Raw genomic sequence first — 19,615 nt, forward strand, 5'->3', positions numbered from 1 at the left:
GTACATTTACGACTTCAACTGTACAAGTGTTGTCTGCTGATGATAGTTGCTAACTCGAGCTGGTTAGTGTATTTAAGTGTTGGTTCTAGAGCAGACATTTAGCTGCTGTAGCTGGTGTGGACAGGCCATATCAATTTGAGCCTCTTCATTCAGGGCTCAGGGAGATTGCTGTCAGCAAGTTATCAGCCTCTGCCACCTCTGCACAATTCCGCCTATATGCCTGACACACACATACAACGCAAGCACCCTCACACACACACTCGATGCAAGTGCACTCACATCAGTGTTTTCCACAAGCACATGGATAGGCCAGCCAAATAGAAAATGTAGCCTGCCAGCCCCCCCACCTCCAAACAAGCTGTATTGTTGATGGCCGTTAATACACTCTACTGCTAGATTGTATTTTCAGCCAGCAATTGTCAGGAAAAAACACTGATATCATTTTTTTTTACTTTTAGGAAAAACTAAATTTGAAACTGCTGACTTATTTTTTAGCTATCTGCAATACAGGTATTATTGCAGAATGAAGCAGGTGTTAAACATGGCCTTTGCTTTACATAAAGCAACAGTTGACTACTCCATTGTCAACACTTTGATTAAATCAGTAGAACTGAAGTGCCTTTGGAAAATATTCACACCCCTGGACTTGTTTCACATTTTGTTGCATGACAGCCTGAATTTAAAATGTATCAAATTGAGATACCCCATAATGTCAAAGTGGAATTATGTTTTTTGACATGTTTACAAATAGTGTATCATGCATGTTTTGAAAGACACAAAAAAGAGAATAGGTTGCCAATCATACTACATTTCTGCCGATAGGTGATAAGCAAGAGGTTCTGTAATTTTGACTGCTTTCATCTTATCTTAACATCTTAAAGGATGTTTCACTCAATAGGTTGTCTCTGCTCAGCCGATGTAGCAAATGTGTCATTTGATGCAGTCTAGTCCATTTGTTTATTCCATCATGCATTCCATAGAATAAAATTATTGTCCCAAAAGGTGAAGAATATACAAATCAAGTACCCATTTTAGAACGTCATCCTCCTCCTTTATGCTGGCAAACCTGCCAACCACTTTGTCAATGTCTCCCGCTCAATACAAAGCAAAGGGAGGTTGGAAAGTCTGCCCTCATTCATCATGCATGCACACAAATAGCTCTTGATGAGCTTCGGGCGGCTAAAACTTTGCTTGGCACTGCTGACGGGAATGGTTTTGTCGATTTTCTATGGAGAATTGTCAGATTTGGATATGCTCGGTGCATGTCGTTAGCAGCGAGGAATGGTAGGACTGCATCAGTGTTGAGATCCGTGGCTAACTCTGAATACATTGTGCAGAAAGAGAGGAATGCATCCACAACTTCCTCTGGCTTGGAAATGTGAAAGCTCAAGCATATTCCTTTCTGCATCATGGTGCTCAAAGCGCTTTGGGTTGAGCACAGAGAACAGTTGTGCCATTTCTCTGAAGTTGGAAAATCGAATCTCAAACTGCCCCACAAAAACATCAAGTATGTAAGAGTATACACTGAGTATACAAAACATTAACCACACCTGCTCTTTCCATGACAAACTGACCCAGGTGAATTCAGTTGAAAGCTATGATCCCTTATTGATGTTACTTGTTAAATCCACTTCAATCCATGTAGATGAAGGGTAGAAGACCGGTTCAATAAGGATTTTTCAGTCTTGAGACAATTGAGACATGGATTGTGTATGTGTGCCATTCAGAGGGTAACTAGGCAACACAAAATATTTAAAAGCCTTTTAATAGGGTATGGTACATAATAGGTGCCAGGCGCACCGGTTTGAATGTGACAAGAACTGCAACGCTGCTGGGTTTTTCACGCTCAACTTCAACGCACCTTCTGCTTTCCAGAATTGGGTCGCCCTCTGCGTCCCCGTCATGAAACCTCTTCCTCTTGCGCGCTCTCTCTGCAAACTCAGTTGTTGCTTTATTTTGTTAGCCCATCTCTTTCACAGTGTTCTCCAACTTGTCTTAGGCCTCATCTGTGCGTGCCTGTATAATCTCAGCCATGTAGGTGTCAATTGAATTGATAGTTAGAAAGGATGTACGTATTCTTTAGTAAACTGTTCCAAAACACCAATATAAATGTAAACTCAAATGTAGTCATTTTTTTAGAGAAGGCCATTGACTTCAGAGGTCGTCTTTTGGTGTAGTATGGTTATGGTGCTTTACTCAGCGCAGGGATTCAAGGATCGCGGGCTCACTCTGCATAACCCCTTCAGTGGCCTGTTTCCTGGAGGCCCGCTTTGTGTCCGATAGCTTGAGAATGCTCTCTCCAGATGCATGTTTTCCTTTTCCTCCACAAGCATTTTAAAACTTGGGAGGCTAGAAGACAAAAAACAGTACAGGGTCTCCATTCACAGGAGGTTGGTGGTATCTTAATTGATGAGTACGAGCTTGTGGTAATTGCTGGAGCAGAATAAGTGGAATGGTATCAAATACATCAAGGACATTCAGAGACTTGTCCCGAATCCAGTCCTGTGTTGTCTTGGCTGTGGGCTTAGTGTCATTGTCCTGTTGGAAGCGGAACCTTCGCCCCAGTCTGAGGTCCTGAGTGCTCTGGAGCAGATTTTCATCAAAGATCTCTGTACTTTGCTCCATTCATCTTTATCTCAATACTGGCTAGTCTCCCAGTCCCTGTAGCTGAAAAACATCCCCACAGCATTAGGCTGCCACCACCATGCTTCACCGTTTGGATGGTGCCAGGTTTCCTCCAGACGTGACTCTTGGCATTCAGGCCAAATAGTTCAATCTTGGTTTCATCGGACCAGAGAATCATGCTGATTTATTGTGCCTTGAATTCTAAATAAATCACTGACAGTGTCACCAGCAAAGCACCCCCACACCATCACACTTCCTCCTCCATGCTTCACAGTGGGAACTACACATGTAGAGATCATCCGTTTACCTATTCTGCGTCTCACAAAGACACGGCAGTTGGAACCAAAAATCTAAAATTTGGACTCATCAGACCAAAGGACATATTTCCACAGGTCTAATGTCCATTGCTCATGTTTCTTGGCCCAAGCAAGTCTCTTCTTCTTATTGGTGTCCTTTTGTAGTGGTTTCTATGCAGAAATGTGACCATGAAGGCCTGTTTCACTTCTCTGAACAGTTGATGTTGAGATGTGTCTGTTACTTGAAATCTGGGAAGCATTTATTTGGGCTTCAATTTCAGAGTTTTTTTTTTTTTATCCCAGCCCCCGTCCCTGCAGGAGGCCTTTTGGTATGCAATCATTGTAAATAAGAATTTGTTCTGAACTGACTTGCCTAGTTAAATAGAAAAGTAATAACTTATCCTCTGCAGCAAAGGTAATTCTGGCTTTTTCTTTCCTGTCCTCATGAGAGCCAGTTTCATCATAGCGCTTGATGGTTTTTGTAACTGCACTTGGAAAAACTTTCATAGTTGTTCATTTTCCCGGGTGACTCTGACCTGAATGTCTTAAAGTAATAATGGACTGTTGTTTCTCTTTGCTTATTTGAGCTGTTCTTTCCATAATATGGACTTGGTCTTTTACCAATTAAGGCTATCTTCCGTATACCAACCCTACCTTGTCACACCAGAACTGATTGGCTCAAACGCATTAAGAAGGAAAGAAATTCCACAAATGAACTTTTAACAAGGAACACCTGTTAATTGAAATGCATTCCAGGTCATTACCTCATTAAGCTGGTTGAGAGAATGCCAAAGCCGTCATCAAGACAAAGGGTGGCTACTTTGAAGAATCTTAAATATAAAATATATTTGGATTTAACACTTCTTGTTTTTTTTGGTTACTACATGATTCCATACAGTATGTGCTATTTCTTTGTTTTGATGTCTTCACTATAATTCTACAATGTAGAAAATAGTAAAAATAAAAACCCTTGAATGAGTAGGTGTGTCTAGACTTTTGAGAGGTACTGTATGTACACACACAAAAACATCCTATTGGCATGTACACCTACCTATTCTATAGACACCCAACGCATTCATAAACCAAGCATTTTTAGTAAATGCTCGTCGATCAAACAAATATATGAGAACGTGTAGGGGGAAAAAAGGGATTATTTACTTTGTTTTGATTGCTGTCACAGAACTCAGCCTGTCAGTGTGTAACATATACCGTACTGTACAAGCAGCAGCAAAGTCCTTTTAATTCCTTCTTGCAATGAGAAAGTTAGTGTATTTAAGGCTTGATCTGCGAGGTTCTGGGACTAAGCTATTTTAGGTCTTATTCAAAGCTCTGTAGGGAGATGTGATGTGAATCAAGTGGTGCCCCTCACCATGAATTATGCAGTGTTTGTGGACTTTCTTCTGCTACCCTGCTCTCCTCTCTCTCGCTTTCACTCGAACACACTTTTTCCTTCTCACACATCCCTCCTTCCCCCTACACACATTGACACGCTGTCTCTCACACACACTGACTCCTCCCCTCCTCACCCTCTATCTCTCTCTCTCCCTCTGACACTGCTGAATACTGACTAGATTTGTAGATGTGCTACGTGGGGGTTGGAATCAGAAGCAGGTCATGTGTTGTGTGGACGAGGCGACTCATTCTCTCTCTACCATTAACCAAAAGGAAGGGGAGGCTGACTGACGAGTAGATTATTTATTTGAGACTTTGTGTGTGTGTTTGATGGAATTTATTTGTGTGTTCTTGCATACACCTAGTGAATTATGCACATTTGTGGGACTCACCTTGTAAAACCTACGATTTAGACTTGTAAAACACAAGCCTTAAACTGGCAAAAGCTTTCCGGATTAAGAACCGTAATCCACTTTGCTGCAATGCCCCTGCAATGCAACATCCTTTGTCCTTAGTCTCTCATTATGTATGTGTGTGTGTGTCCTTAGTCTCAGTGTATATGCGTGTGTGTCTATTTCACCATATTGTGCCAGCGAGAGGCAGGTGGAAGAAAAAACTCAGTTCTCCTCAGCTCATGAAAAATAGCTGGGAAGGGGCAAATATTTGAGCGGCGCCAATAGAGCTGCACTGTTAGCCCAGAAATAAATACAACTCAATCTTCCCAGGTGCTTCGATTCAGTCTTCTCTGCTGAAGCAAACCTGCCTGGCAAATGTTCACAAGGGGAAAGTACGAGCAAGAGAAGGGAAGAGCGACACAGGGTTGATTTTTAAATGAATTTGTTCTCATATAAATCACTGCTTGTCTGCAGTCCATTATTATAGCTGTGCTCATACATTTTATGTGACATGTATATTTTAGATGAGGTCGCATTGTGTCGACATCTAGCCTCTTGCCAGGGTGTTCAGCCTTTAATTTGTTTGCCTCATGTAACCTCAAACACAGAGACAGTATTTAATGTAGAAGGCCATAAAGTTCATTTGAGCACCAATCCAATCCCACATGAATACATTCTGTCCAGCGTCGTCTTTTCTTTCTTTTTTGGCCTTCTAAACTAAATTCTCAACCCTCTAGGCATTTTCACTTGTAGTATGGTTGGGCGTAGATTTTATATCAGACCAACTGAAGGATTGCACAAATTTTCAAGATGTTCTTTAGACGTTGCCCTACTATAATTTCAAGACAAATTTGTGATATAGGTCAAATCTACAAACACTGAGACCAGATTTTTTTCACTTTAAAATGTACAGGTAGCTGCCATAATAAAGGAAAAATCAACATAAAGTGTCTTTAATAGGACAGTGGGCCACCACGAGCCAGAACAGCTTCAATGCGCCATGGAATATATTCTACAAGTGTCTGGATCTCTTGTCGGGATGTATTTGTATTTATTATGGATCCCCACTCTTCCTGGGGTCCAGCAAAATTAAGGCAGTTATACATTATTTTTTTTTATGTTACAATACATTCACAACAGATTTCACAACATATTAAGTGCGTGCCCTCAGGCCCCTACTCTACTACCACATATCTACAACACACAATCCATGTGTGTGCGTACAGTGTCTATGTTATCATGCGTTTTGTATGCATGTGTCTGTGCCTATATTTGTGTTGCTTCACAGTCCCCCCTGTTCCATAAGGTTTATTTATATGTTTTTTAAATCAAATTTTACTGCTGGCATGAGTTACTTGCTGAGGAATGGAGTTCCATGTTGTCATGGCTGTATGTAGTACTACTCCCATAGTCTGTTCTGGACTTGGGGACTGTGAAGAGTCCTCTGGTGGCATGTCTTGTGGGGTATGCATTGGTGTCCGAGCTGTGTGCTAGTAACTCAAACAGACAGCTTGGCGCATTGAACATGTCATTACCACTCACAAATACAAGTAGTGATGAAGTCAATCTCTCCTCCACTGTGTGCCAGATGACTGAACAGTAGTCCAGGTGTGACCTAACTAAGGCCTTTAGGACCTGTCTTGTTGATAGTGCTGTTAAGAACGCAGACAAGCGCTTTATTATGGACAGACTTCTCCCCATCCTAGCTGCTGTTGTATCAATATGTTTTGACCATGACAGTTTACAATCCAGGGCTACTCCAAGCAGTTTAGTCTCCTCAACTTGCTCAATTTCCACATTGAAATACATCGTATTTAGTTGAGGTTTAGGGTTTAGTGAAAGATTTTTCCCAAATACAATGCTTTTAGTTTTTAAATATTAAAGATGAACTTATTCCTTGCCACCCATTCTGAAACTAACTGTAGCTCTTTGTTAAGTGTTGCAGTCATTTCAGTCGCTGTGGTAGCTGACGTGTATAGTGTTGAGTCATTACTCAAAGCCAGTGGGATGTCATTAGTAAAGACTGAAAAAAGTAAGGGGCCTTGACTGTTGAATGGGTTATTCCTGATTCTTAGCTGGATTTTGTTGGAGAGGCTTCCATTAATGAACACCCTCTGTGTTCTGTTAGTAAGGTAACTCTTTATCCACAATATATTAGGGGGTGTAAAGCCATAACACATCAGTTTTTCCAGTAGTGGACTATTATCGATAATGTCAAAAGCCGCACTGAAGTATTACGAAACAGCCAACACAATATTTTTATCATCAATTTCTCTCAGCCAATAATCAGTCATTTGTGTAAGTGCTGTGCTTGTTGAATGTCCTTCCCTATAGGCGTGCTGAAAGTCTGTTATTGATTTGTTTACTGTAAAATAGCATTGTATCTGGACAAACACAATTTTTTGTTGGTAACAGGCTGATTGGTCTGTAATTTGAGCCAGTAAACGGGGCTTTACTATCCTTAGGCAGGGGAATAACTTTTGCTTCCATCCAGGCCTGAGGGCACACACTTTTGAGTAGGCTTAAATTGAAGATTTGGCAAATAGGAGTGACAATATCGTCTGCTATTATCTTCAGTAATCTTCCATCCAAGTTTTCAGACCCCGGTGGCTTGTCATTGTTGATAGAAAGCAATCATTTGTTCACCTCTTCCACACTTAGTTTTCAGAATTCAAAATTACAATGCTTGTCTTTTCATAATTTGGTGAGATATACTTGGGTGGGTAGTGTCAACGTTTGTTGCTGGCATGTCATGCCGAAGTTTGATAATCTTGCCAATGAAAAAAAAAGATTAAAGTAGTTGGCAAAATCCGTGGGTTTTGTGATGAATGAGCCTTCTGATTCAATGAATGATGGAGCGGACTCTTCACGACTGTCTTAGTGTGTTTGGACCATGATAGTTTGGTGATGTGGACACGAAGGAACTTGAGTCCCGACACAGCTCAACTACAGGCCCGTCAAATGTTTTTCTATAGTCCACGATCAGCTCCATTGTCTTGCTCACATTGAGGGAGAGTGTTGTCCTGACACCACACTGCCAGGTCTCTGACCTCCTCCCATAAAGGCTTTCTCATCGTTGTCGGTGATCAGGTCTAGCACTGTTGTCTCATCTGCAAACTTAATGATGGTTTTGGAGTCGTGCTTTGCCACGCAATCGTGGGTGAACAGGGAGTACAGGAGTGGACTACGCTCCCCAACAACATTGTTGAGGATCAACGTGGCAGGTGTGTTACCACTTGGGGGCGGCCCGTCAGGAAGTCCAGGATCCAGTTGCAGAGGGAGGTGTTTAGTCCCAAGGTCCTTAGCTTAGTGATGAGCTTTGTGGGCACTATGGTGTTGAACGCTGAGGTGTAGTCAATGAACAGCATTCTCACATAGGTATTGCTTTTGTCCTGGTGGGAATGGGCAGTTTGGAGTGCGATTGAGATTGCGTCATCTGTGGATCTGTTGGCGCGGTATGATAATTAGAGTGGGTCTAGGGTTTCCGGCGTAATGGTGTTGTGAGCCATGACCAGCTTTCAATGCATTTCATGGCTACCGACGTGAGTGCTACGGGGCAGTAATCATTTAGGCAGGTTACCTTCTCACTCTTTGGCACAGGGACTATGGTGGTCTGTTTGAAACATGTAGATATTACAGACACGGTCAGGGAGAGGTTGAAAATGTCAGTGAAGACACTTGTCAGGGAGAGGTTGAAAATGTCAGTGAAGACACTTACCTCTTGGTCCATGCATGCCATCTGGCACCACGGCTTTATAGGTCTTGCTCACATCGGCTACAGAGAGTGTGATCACACAGTTGCCCGGAACAGCTGGTGCTCTTATGCATGCTTTAATGTTGCTTGCTTTGAATTGAGCATAAAAGGTATTTAGCTCATCTGGTAGGCTCACATCACTGGGCAGCTCATGGCTAGGTTTCCCTTTGTAGTCCGAAATAGTTTGCAAGCCTTGCCACATCCTACGAGCGTCAGCCGGTGTGGTAGGATTCAATCTTAATCCTGTATTGACGCTTTGCCTGTTTGATGGTTCGTTTGAGGGCATAGCGGGACTTCTTATAAGTGTCCGGATTAGTGTCCCATTCCTTGAAAGTGGCAGCTCTAGCCTTTAGCTCGATGCGGATATTGCCTATAATCCAGGGCTTCTGGTTGGGATATGTACGTACATCCCAGCATTTATATACGTGACCCTATAGCATGATAGGTTGTTAATTGTTTAATTAACTCAGGAACCACACCGGTATGGAAGGGCCTGCTTTCAATATACTTTGCATCCTTCATTTACTCAAGTGTTTCAATTATATTGTCATGTAATGTTTTTGTAAAATGTTCTGTGGAAATTGTTAAGTAGTCATTGTGCATTGATTTATACTTTGTAACCGTTTGGTTATTTAACTTAGTAACCATTTTGTTTTTGTTTGACATACATTTCAAAGTGAGAAATTTGAGTCCCTGTGTCACTTTGTTGCTATGGAATTGAAAGGCCGCCAGAACTGACACATGTCCCTGTCTTCTATAGGTCCATGGAGCAGGTACCATGAGGCTGCACTGCAGGATCCTTCCCCTCTTTCTCCCTATCCTCAAGCCCCTAGCACATCATAGGCCGCTCTGCTGCCTCCCAGCCAATGGCAGGCCAACCACAGCCCCCAGACTCTTCCCCTCCTCCTGTCACTTGACCACTGATGTCCCCTCCTCTCAGCCCCTGGTTGGCCAAGATACAACGGTCAAAGTTATGGGCTACTCCTACCCTCGTGATGACTTCACCAACGTGACCAGCAAGATCCTGGCCAAGGTGGGCTGCAACCTGCACAACCAAGCCCACCATCCTATCTGGCTCATCAAAGAGCGAATCAAAGCCCACTTCTACCGTGCCTACATCATGCGCTCTGGCAACCCGCTTTTCTCGGTCCATGACAACCTCAGTCCGGTGGTGACGACGGAGCAGAACTTTGACAGCCTGCTCATCCCCCCCGACCACCCCAGCCGGAAGCGAGGCGACAACTACTACCTCAACCGGGGCACCATGCTGCGAGCTCACACGTCCGCCCACCAGAGGGAGCTGGTGTGCTCGGGGCTGGATGCCTTCCTGCTGGCGGGTGACGTGTACCGAAGGGATGAGATCGACGCCAGCCACTACCCCGTGTTCCATCAGATGGAGGGGGTACGCCTCTTCTCCAACCACGAGGTCAGTATAAATGGTTGTGGAGTTAAAGTACTAAACTCAACACTGCCATGAGAAGCTCCAGTGTTATTGATTAGCTTATACTCCTAACCACAAGGTCAAGGCCTTCTCTGTAGTGTCACAACAAGGTCAAAGAGTAGGACTCACAAAGTATGATGAATACAGTGGGCCCTTGTTACACAGCGGCAAGATCTTCTGTTTTATCGATTTTAAATATGCTGTGTTGAGTGCTGTAAAGACATTGATAAGTCATCTTAGATTCACATACAGTAACTCACCTTTTTACCCCCAAGTTGTTTGCCAAGGTGTCGAGTGGAGAGGACCTGTCTCTCTTTGAGAGCGGGGGGCACCGGACCCCTCAGAAGCAGGAGACACACACTCTGGAGGCAGTTAAGCTTGTGGAGTTTGATTTGAAACAGACCCTCGACCGTATGGTCAGACACCTGTTTGGAGAAGGTAAACAACATTCCAAGTTCAAGTTTGTTGATAGGGACATCTTACCTTCCGATGGGTCTTGAGAAAGAGAGAAGAAATGCAATTAAAATTCTCCCATAGTCCTTTAAGGCCAGTGGTCTCTAGAAAGAAAGGACGTTTTTTTTTATACTTTTGGGATCAGTCCCTCGCCTTTTTGTCTCAACCTGTCCTTTCTTCTCCTCCATCTACCTTCATATTATCCTCTCTTCTCTGTGCCAGAGCTGGAGATCCGCTGGGTGGAGTGTTACTTCCCCTTTACCCATCCCTCCTTTGAGATGGAGGTGCGTTTCCAGGAGGACTGGCTGGAGGTGTTGGGCTGTGGAGTAATGGAGCAGGAGCTGGTGCACTCTGGTAAGCACATCTGTTGAGAGACACACACACACACGTAAACACTCACACACGAACGCATGAACACAGACACACCCTCATTCACTCTTCCAAACACACATGCACTTACTGTATACATGAACACAAACATGCTTTCACAAGAAAATGCACTTTCATAGACATACACACTTGGGCAAATACAAACGTATGCTTGCATACACTCACACATACAAATACAGTGCAATCGGAAAGTATTCAGGCCCCTTCCCTTTTTCCACATTTTGTTACGTTACAGCCTTATTCTAAAATGGATTAAATAGTTATTTTTCCCTCACCAATCTACACCAATACACCATAATGACAAAGCGAAGACACGTTTTTAGACATTTTTGCAAATGTATTGAAAATAAGAAACAGAAATACCTTATTTACATACAGTACTAGTCAAAGTTTTGATACCTGCTCATTTTCTTTATTTTTTACTATTTTCTACATTGTAGAATAATAGTGAAGACATCAAAACAATGAAATAACACATATGGAACCATGTAGTAACCAAAAAAGTGTTCAACAAACCAAAATATATTGTAGATTCTTCAAAGTAGCCCTGATGACGTTATCTCAACCAGCTTGATGAGGTAGTCACCTGGAATGCATTTCAATTAACAGGTCTGAACAGGTGTGCCTTGTCAAAAGTTAATTTGTTTAATTTCCGTCCTTCTTCTTGCAGGGCAAGGGGAATAACTACTCCAAGTCTCAGTGCGAGTGACGTTTGAAACGCTATTAGCACGGACCACGCTAACTAGCTAGCCATTTCACATTGGAAACACCAGCCATTAGGCTGATAGGCTTGAAGTCATAAACAGCGCTGCGCTTGCGAAGAGCTGCTGGCAAAACACACGAATGTGCCGTTTGAATGAATGCTTACGAACCTGCTGCTGCCTACCATCGCTTAGTCAGACTGCTCTATCAAATCATAGACTTAGTTATAACACACAGAAATACGAGCCTTTGGTCACACTTCTTGTGACTCTCAAACCCGGATCCGGGAGCGTAATCATCGCCTGACACGAATTAGCATAACTATTCATGAAAATCACAAGTGAAATATATTGGAACACAGCTTAGCCTTTTTGTTAATCACCCTGTCATCTCAGATTTTCAAAATATGCTTTACAGCCAACGCTAGACAAGCATTTGTGTAAGTTTATCATAGCCTAGCATAGCATTATGCCTTGTTAGCAGCAGGCAACCTTGTCACAGAAATCAGAAAAGCAATCAAATTAAATTGTTTACCTTTGATGAACTTTGGATGTTTTCACTCATGAGACTCCCAGGTAGATAGCCAAAGTTCATTTTTTCCCAAAATATTATTTTTGTAGGCGAAACAGCTCTGTTTGTTCTGCAAGGCACGTTTGGCTGAGAAATCGCCCGGAAATTGCGGTCACCACAACGCCAAAAAATATTCCAAATTAGCTCCATAATATCAACAGAAACATGGCAAACGTTGTTTAGAATCCATCCTCAAGGTGTTTTTCTAATATATATTCGATAATATATCCGTCGGGACAATTCGCTTTTCTCTAGGACCGATTGGAGTAATCTCTCTCGGAGCCACCATGTGACCACTTACGCAATGTGGCCGCCTACGGGTATTCTTCAACAGAAATGCGTAAAACTACATCACAATGCTGTAGACACCTTGGGGAATACGTAGAAAGCGTAAGCTCGTTGATGGTACATTCACAGCCAAATAGGGAGTCATTGGAACGCAGCGCTTTCAAAACCTGGGGCACTACCGGATTGGATTTTTCTCAGGCTTTCGCCTGCAACATCAGTTCTGTTATATTCACAGACAATATCTTTACAGTTTTGGAAACGTTAGAGTGTTTTCTATCGAAATCTGTCAATTATATGCATATTCTAGCATCTTTTCCTGATAAAATATCCCGTTAAAACGGGAACTGCCCCCTAGCACCAACAGGTTTTAATATGGTCGAATCCGGAAACTATCATTTCGAAAACAAAACGTTTATTATTTCAGTGAAATACGGAACCGTTCGCTATGTTATCTAACAGGTGGCATCCAGTCTAAATATTCTTGTTACATTGCACAACCTTCAATGTTATGTCATAATTACGTAAAATTCTGGCAAATTAGTTCGCAATGAGCCAGGATGCCCAAACTGTTGCATATACCCTGACTCTGCATGCAATGAACGCAAGAAAAGTGACACAATTTCACCTGGTTAATATTGTCTGCTAACCTTGATTTCTTTTAGCTAAATATGCAGGTTTAAAAATATATACCTCTGTGTATTGATTTTAAGAAAGGCATTGGTGTTTATGGTTAGGTACTGTCGTCCAACGATTGTGCTTTTTTTTCACAAATGCGCTTTTGTTAAATCATCCCCCAGCGTTGCATCGATTATATGCAACGCAGGACACGCTAGATAAACTAGTAATATCATCAACCATGTGTAGTTATAACTAGTGATTACGATTGATTGATTGTTTTTTATAAGTTTAATGCAACTTACCTTGGCTTCTATTGCATTCGCGTAACAGGCAGTCTCCTTGTGGAGTGCAACGAGAGGCAGGTGGTTATAGCGTTGGACTAGTTAACTGTAAGTTTGCAAGATTGGATCCCCCGAGCTTACAAGGTGAAAATCTGTCATTCTGCCCCTGAACAAGGCAGTTAACCCACCGTTCCTAGGCCGTCATTGAAAATAAGAATGTGTTATTAACTTACTTGCCTAGTTAAATAAAGTTTTTTTTTTTTACAAACTCGGAGCCCAAAAATACAGATTTCTGATTGTTATGAAAACTTGAAATCGGCCCTAATTAATCGGTCGACCTCTATTGCCTACCCTTACCACCTGGGGCCGGCCCATCAGGAAGTCCAGGATCCAGTTGCAGAGGGAGGTGTTTAGTCCCAGGGTCCTTTGCTTAGTGATGAACTTCGTGGGCACTATGGTGTTGAACGCTGAGCTGTAGTCAATGAACAGCATTCTCACATAGGTATTCCTTTTGTCCAGGTGGGAATGGGCAGTGTGGAGTGTGGAAAAAAAAGTTCATGGCTACCGACATAAGTGCTATGGGGCAGTAATTATTTAGGCAGGTTACCTTCGCATCCTTGGGCACAGGGACTATGGTGGTCTGCTTGAAACATGTAGGTATTACAGACTCAGTTGAAAATGTTGAAGACAGGTTGAAAATGTCTGTGAAGACACTTGACAGTTGGTCCGCGCATGCTTTGAGTACACGTCCTGGTAATCGATCTTGCTCCGCGGCTTTGCAAGGCACACTTAACCAGCGTGGCTACCACAGCATTCTACAGCGATATGCCATCCCATCTGGTTTGCGCTTAGTAGGACTATCATTTGTTTTTCAACAGGACAATGACCCAACACACCTCCAGGCTGTGTAAAGGCTATTTCACCAAAAAAGCGAGTGATGGAGTGCTGCATCAGATGACCTCAACCCAATTGAGATGGTTTGGGATGAGTTGCACCGCTGAGTGAAGGAGATGCAGCCAACAAGGGCTCACCATATGTGGGAACTCCTTCAAGACTGTTGGAAAAGCATTCCATTTGAAGCTGGTTGAGAGAATTCCACGAGTGTGCAGAGCTGTCAAGGCGTAGGGTGGCTATTTGAAGAATCTCAAAAACAAAATATATTTTGATTTAACACTTTATTTTTGGTTACGACATATGTGTTATTTCATCATTTTGATGTCTTCACTATTATTCTACAATGTAGAAAATTTTACAAAATTAATAAAAACCCTTGAATGAGTAGGCGTGTCCAACCTTTTGACTGGTACTGTGTGTGTGTGTGTGTGTGTGTATATATATATATATGTGCTATCCTCCCCATCATTGGTAATGGTGAGAGGTTAGCATGTTTTTTGGGGGGGGTTCAGCTTTTGCAACTTTTTCAATCATCATTATTCATAATTAATTCATGATTTGTCTTTAGCAATGCATTATCAGGATGAATTTAGAAGTGTTCACAAACATCTTATCTACACACTTTGAAAGAAAAGTACTGCAGTCATTATTCACCATTCAGTTCCTATTGGGCAAAAAAACGACACAAAACACAACCAAAACAAATTGCAAATGCATCCAACAAGTGTGTAGTCACAAGCTTCATGTAGTCATTGTGTGCTCGGAGTATGGGACCAAATACTACACTTTTGACTGCTTTAAAACCCTATTAGTGAAACATTATGACATGTTCAAATGAGGGGACTAGATCTATTTCTAAAAGGTAAAATATTCAAAATACTGGAGTATAGAGCCAAATGTAACATTTTAGCTTCACTGTCTAAATACATACGGAGGGTACACACAAGCGAACAACAGACGGTACTCTTTACAGAATTGTATACTTAAGAGATAGCTCTTGCTGTTTTGCCCTTGAACAAATATGTGTGCTGATGCGCCTCAATAAATATCCCACTTATCTAGAAATCAATAATACATTAAATGGACGCCAAAACAACATGACTCCAGTTTAGCTCTAGTGTTTGCTCTCTCCCCCAACCGAGGGCCCTTTGCTGTTGTGGCTAAGGTCGTTGGGGTCAAACCTTTCTCCTCCGTCCTTTGCCATTCTGCAGTGCAGTCACACTTCCTGCCTCCACCAGCAGATGGCAGTGTTGTGCAACAGGGGGCAGAGCCAGAGGTGAGCTTGGGAGTGGTGGGAGTGTCCCATTTGGGGAGTGTGAGGCAGGAAGACACTCTGTTGGGCCCCAGGGGAGGGGAGCTGGTTCAGTGGCCCAAACAAAGGCTCGTTCCAGGGGAGAGGACCTGGAATGTCCCCCTCACGCTGCAGCAATATCTCCCAGCCAGCCATCCACCCCTAGACATTTACTGAAGCCATTCGAGAAGCCATTCGAGAAGAGGGAATAGTACGGAATCACTGAATCAGTAGTCTTACGCTTTTGCTTCAGTGAAATATACAGAAGGCGTCAAAAGACTGTTCGGGTTGGCACAATAGTGTGAAAGCCACCCTACTGTAGTGCACACGCAAACACTTCTGTTGTCATCTGATGACAATGAAGCTATTTTCAGCCGAATATTGCACTAATGTACAGTATTTTATGTGAAGCAAAACTATAGTTGCAAGTCCCTGATCACTCTATTGAAGGAAAAAAAAAACGTGACTCCTGTCAATTCACAGTTAGACTCACCTGCTTTTTTTAGACTCACCTGCTCCCGCTTTTTTACAAACAAACACGTGACCAGCTCAACTGTTCTGGGGATCTGTGGTGAGCTTCATAATGTGACAGGTGAAATGAAGGATGCGATCTGCTTCATCTCCTGACGTATTGCACAAGTTGACTGCAAATATTTACATCAGTATCTACAAATATCAAAATGTATAAGAAAAACGTCAAAGAAATAGTTTCAACGGTGTTGACGGTATACGGTATACCGCCCAAGCCAAGTACGTCCTCATTTCTCTCTGTTCTGGAACGTTTTCTTCCATTTTGTGGCTTTGGAACACGACCCAGTTGGCTGACCAGTTGATACTGTACCTTGAGACCCTTTGTGCGTTGACCATTGATGGTGCTACTGTCAACACCGTTCATGTGGCTGTTGCCAGGCGGAGACTATGATCTGTTGCAAGGACTATAATTGAGATTGTTTTATGGCTCTGTAACCCTTGTCCTTCTTACCTGCAGGCACTAACACTGGGGAAATAAATAGGCATGCAAAACTATGATGTTGCTACACTACACACCTGTGTGTGTGTGTGTCACTTTAATGGGACCAGTTCACACTGGAGTGGGGGTTGATTGCATATCAATGGAAGTGTCCCGCTGCCCTGTCAAGAACATTGCTTTGTTGCAATGCTCTTGACATTAATCCGCGGGAGAGGGTTGTTCTTCAATGACTTTGTCAAACTACACACAAAACCACATGTGCCCACATATGCACACACAGAAACACACTTGTATTTTATTTCCACATTTCCCTCTCACTCTTCACTGCAGGGACTTTGTTAACCACACCCTGCCACTCTCTCTCTCCTTCCCACTCTAACACACACAGATACACACACACCCACACTCTCACAGACTAGCTCCCCGCTCATGCTTATTCTTACTCTCTCAACTCTGTCTCCCCCCCCCCCATTTCTCCACTGCGGCAGATCAGTGTGCCTTCCGTTACCAAGGCAACTCTTCATTCATTCCCCCCCACATACACACACACACACCCACCCACCCACCCTCACTAACTCATACAAACGCATACATGCACCCTTTCCCTTAGGAACAATGAGACAATAAGAAAAAGATGGTAGAGAGGTTGAGGGAAAGAGAGATGTGTGGGGTTCTCTCTCCAGACGGGACCAGCAGCCAGGTTGCCGGGGGGGGGGGGGGGGTTTAAAGCATGACCAGCCATATTCAGAGCATGGACGGGGTGTGCCACAGGCTTGGGGTTAAGGGACAGATCAAAGGAGGATGGAGGGGTGAAGGAAGTGATGCGGGGGAGAGGAGGTCTCCAGTCTCCATTAGTGCTGGCGGTCCCACTTAGATATTCATTAGAGCGCCGGTGTGTAATCTCTTGGCACGCTTTGATTCCACAGGGAGCTGAAGGGTGGGCAAGGGTGTGTGTGATGGAGAGGGGGCGCTACTGAGGGGCCTCCCCAGAACCTGACCATCGCATATGGGACCCAGTGTTAATGACGGCACGTGTCACCCCCCTAACCCGAACCCCCCCGCCTCAGTTTAGTCACGCACCGGAGGGCACAGTAGACCCCACCAATGTGATTTAAAATTGTGTTCGGCTGACAATTAGCGTCCCTTCAAGTCCCTGTGCCAGAGGGCCACAAGCTCCCAAGGGACAGCAGAGAGGCGTGGGGCGTGTGGGTAGGCTGGTGGGGGGAGGGGCATTGGTTCAGGTGGCACCTAAAGTCTTAATCCACCTCCCTTCCCCTTATACACTGAATAAATCATGTGCCAATTCTGACCCGTCCCACTCGATGTCTACATTCTCATTACACCACCTTCTGTCAGATCTGGCCTTTTTTTTTCTATTTATTTTACGAGTTGAAGATTTTAATCAGTCCCTAAACCCCACGCCCCCCTGGCCTCTGACTGACGCCTTAATGCCAGTTCCCCCTCGTAGGAAAAGGACCCAGGGAAAAAAGGGATAGGGAAAGAAAACGCTGCTGATGTGTGAATAGGAAAAGATGGAGATTGAGAAAAGGAAGGAAGGGTTGATCAAAACAATTGATATCTTGGTAAAAGCAGGGATCAGTATCTCTATCTAGAGACAAAGAGAGAGACTGCAGTATACAAACCAGAATAGCTATAGACTAAGGGAGAGAGATAAAGGGGGATAGAGAGAGAAACCAGTTAATGCTGTGACCCCTCATGTTTTGTTAAGGTGGTAACTCCTCCTACTCTCTGGCCCCTCACCCCAAAGCAATTGGCAGGTGGCCCTCCCCCTCCCCTCACCTTCCCCTCCTCTAGCCCCAGTCCCAGTGGTCCCACTGCAGGCAATCACTAGTGGGACAGAGGGTGGAGACAGCTGGTCCATGCACACACACACGCCAGCTACCACTCCCTATCCCCTGAGTCTGCAGGGCCTGCAAAAAACAGTAGTTTGTGCAGCGTTCCATTTGAGCCAGCTTGCCTTCGCATGGGCCAAAAAGACCCAGACAAACGGAGAGGAAGAGGGACCGAGAGAGGGCGAGAAGATGTCATTGAGAGGGCAAAGTGGAGAGTCAGTGTGGCCTAATTAACACACTGGATTGATGCAGTGCCTTAGGTCACCTTTGCGAATACGTCATACACTGAGTGTACAAAACATTATGAACACCTGCTCTTTCCATGACTTAGCTTTCACCTGGATAGTCTATGATCACTTATTGATGTCACTTGTTAAAGAAGGATTTTTAAGCCTTGAGACAATTGAGACATGGATTGTGTCTGTGTCATTCAGAGGGTGAATGGGCAAGACAAAAGATTTAAGATCCTTTGAACGGGGTATGGTTGTAGTTTCCAGGCATGGCGCTGTTGCGGTGACGCACGGAAATGTCCTCTTGTGCACATGCATTGGTAGTACCCAACTCGCTAAATACCATCAGGTCGCTAATGGCCTGGTACTCAGGGCTCTATTGTCCCTCTGACATCAATACAATCGAAAACACATCAAACACTTGTCGTTAAAACATTTTGCTTTTAAAACTCACCTTACTGTGATTGATCAATTTGAAGAACGAAGTTCAACAACAGGTTGAAACTGAGTGGGAAACGTGATCATTGTGGATGTTGTTCAAAGCCTAACACAACAAAATGTACAGGCCTTTTGTGGTGAATAATTCATTACAGCCATAAGAATATTGTAAGGCGTTCACTCAATGCTGTACAATTTTTATTTTTTATTTTTATTTCACCTTTATTTAACCAGGTAGGCTAGTTGAGAACAAGTTCTCATTTGCAACTGTGACCTAACCAAGATTAAGCATAGCAATTCGATACATACAACAATACAGAGTTACACATGGAATAAACAAAACATAGTCAATAATACAATAGAACAAAAGAAAACAAAAAGTCTATATACAGTGAGTGCAAATGAGGTAAGATAAGGGAGTTAAGGCAATAAATAGGCCATGGTGGTGAAGTAATTACAATATAGCAATTAAACACTGGAATGGTAGATGTGCAAAAGATGAATGTGCAAGTAGAGATACTGGGGTGCAAAGGAGCAAGATAAAGAAATAAATACAGTTTGGGGATGAGGTAGGTAGATAGATGGGCTGTTTACAGATGGGCTATGTACAGGTGCAGTGATCTGTGAGCTGCTCTGACAGCTGGTGCTTAAAGCTAGTGAGGGAGATATAAGTCTCCAGCTTCAGAGATTTTTAGAGTTCGCTCCAGTCATTGGCAGCAGGGAACTGGAAGGAA

At 43.3% G+C, this 19,615-nt stretch overlaps 1 protein-coding gene across 4 annotated transcripts in view; it reads left to right on the plus strand.

Moving 5' to 3' along the window:
- The window catches only part of fars2 (phenylalanyl-tRNA synthetase 2, mitochondrial), a 116,074-nt gene that overhangs the window by 22,900 nt on the left and 73,559 nt on the right, over positions 1-19,615 (plus strand). For 3 of the 4 annotated variants that reach the window (XM_036935306.1, XM_021620658.2, XM_036935305.1), the window contains 3 exons: positions 9,223-9,888; positions 10,179-10,341; positions 10,579-10,710. In XM_036935306.1, the coding sequence (XP_036791201.1) occupies positions 9,223-9,888; positions 10,179-10,341; positions 10,579-10,710 (961 nt within the window). The remainder of the gene's footprint in view (positions 1-9,222; positions 9,889-10,178; positions 10,342-10,578; positions 10,711-19,615) is intronic. The other variant, XM_021620660.2, reaches the window with a different exon arrangement.

The sequence above is a fragment of the Oncorhynchus mykiss genome, chromosome 11 (assembly GCF_013265735.2).
Source record: "Oncorhynchus mykiss isolate Arlee chromosome 11, USDA_OmykA_1.1, whole genome shotgun sequence".
NCBI lineage: Eukaryota > Metazoa > Chordata > Actinopteri > Salmoniformes > Salmonidae > Oncorhynchus > Oncorhynchus mykiss.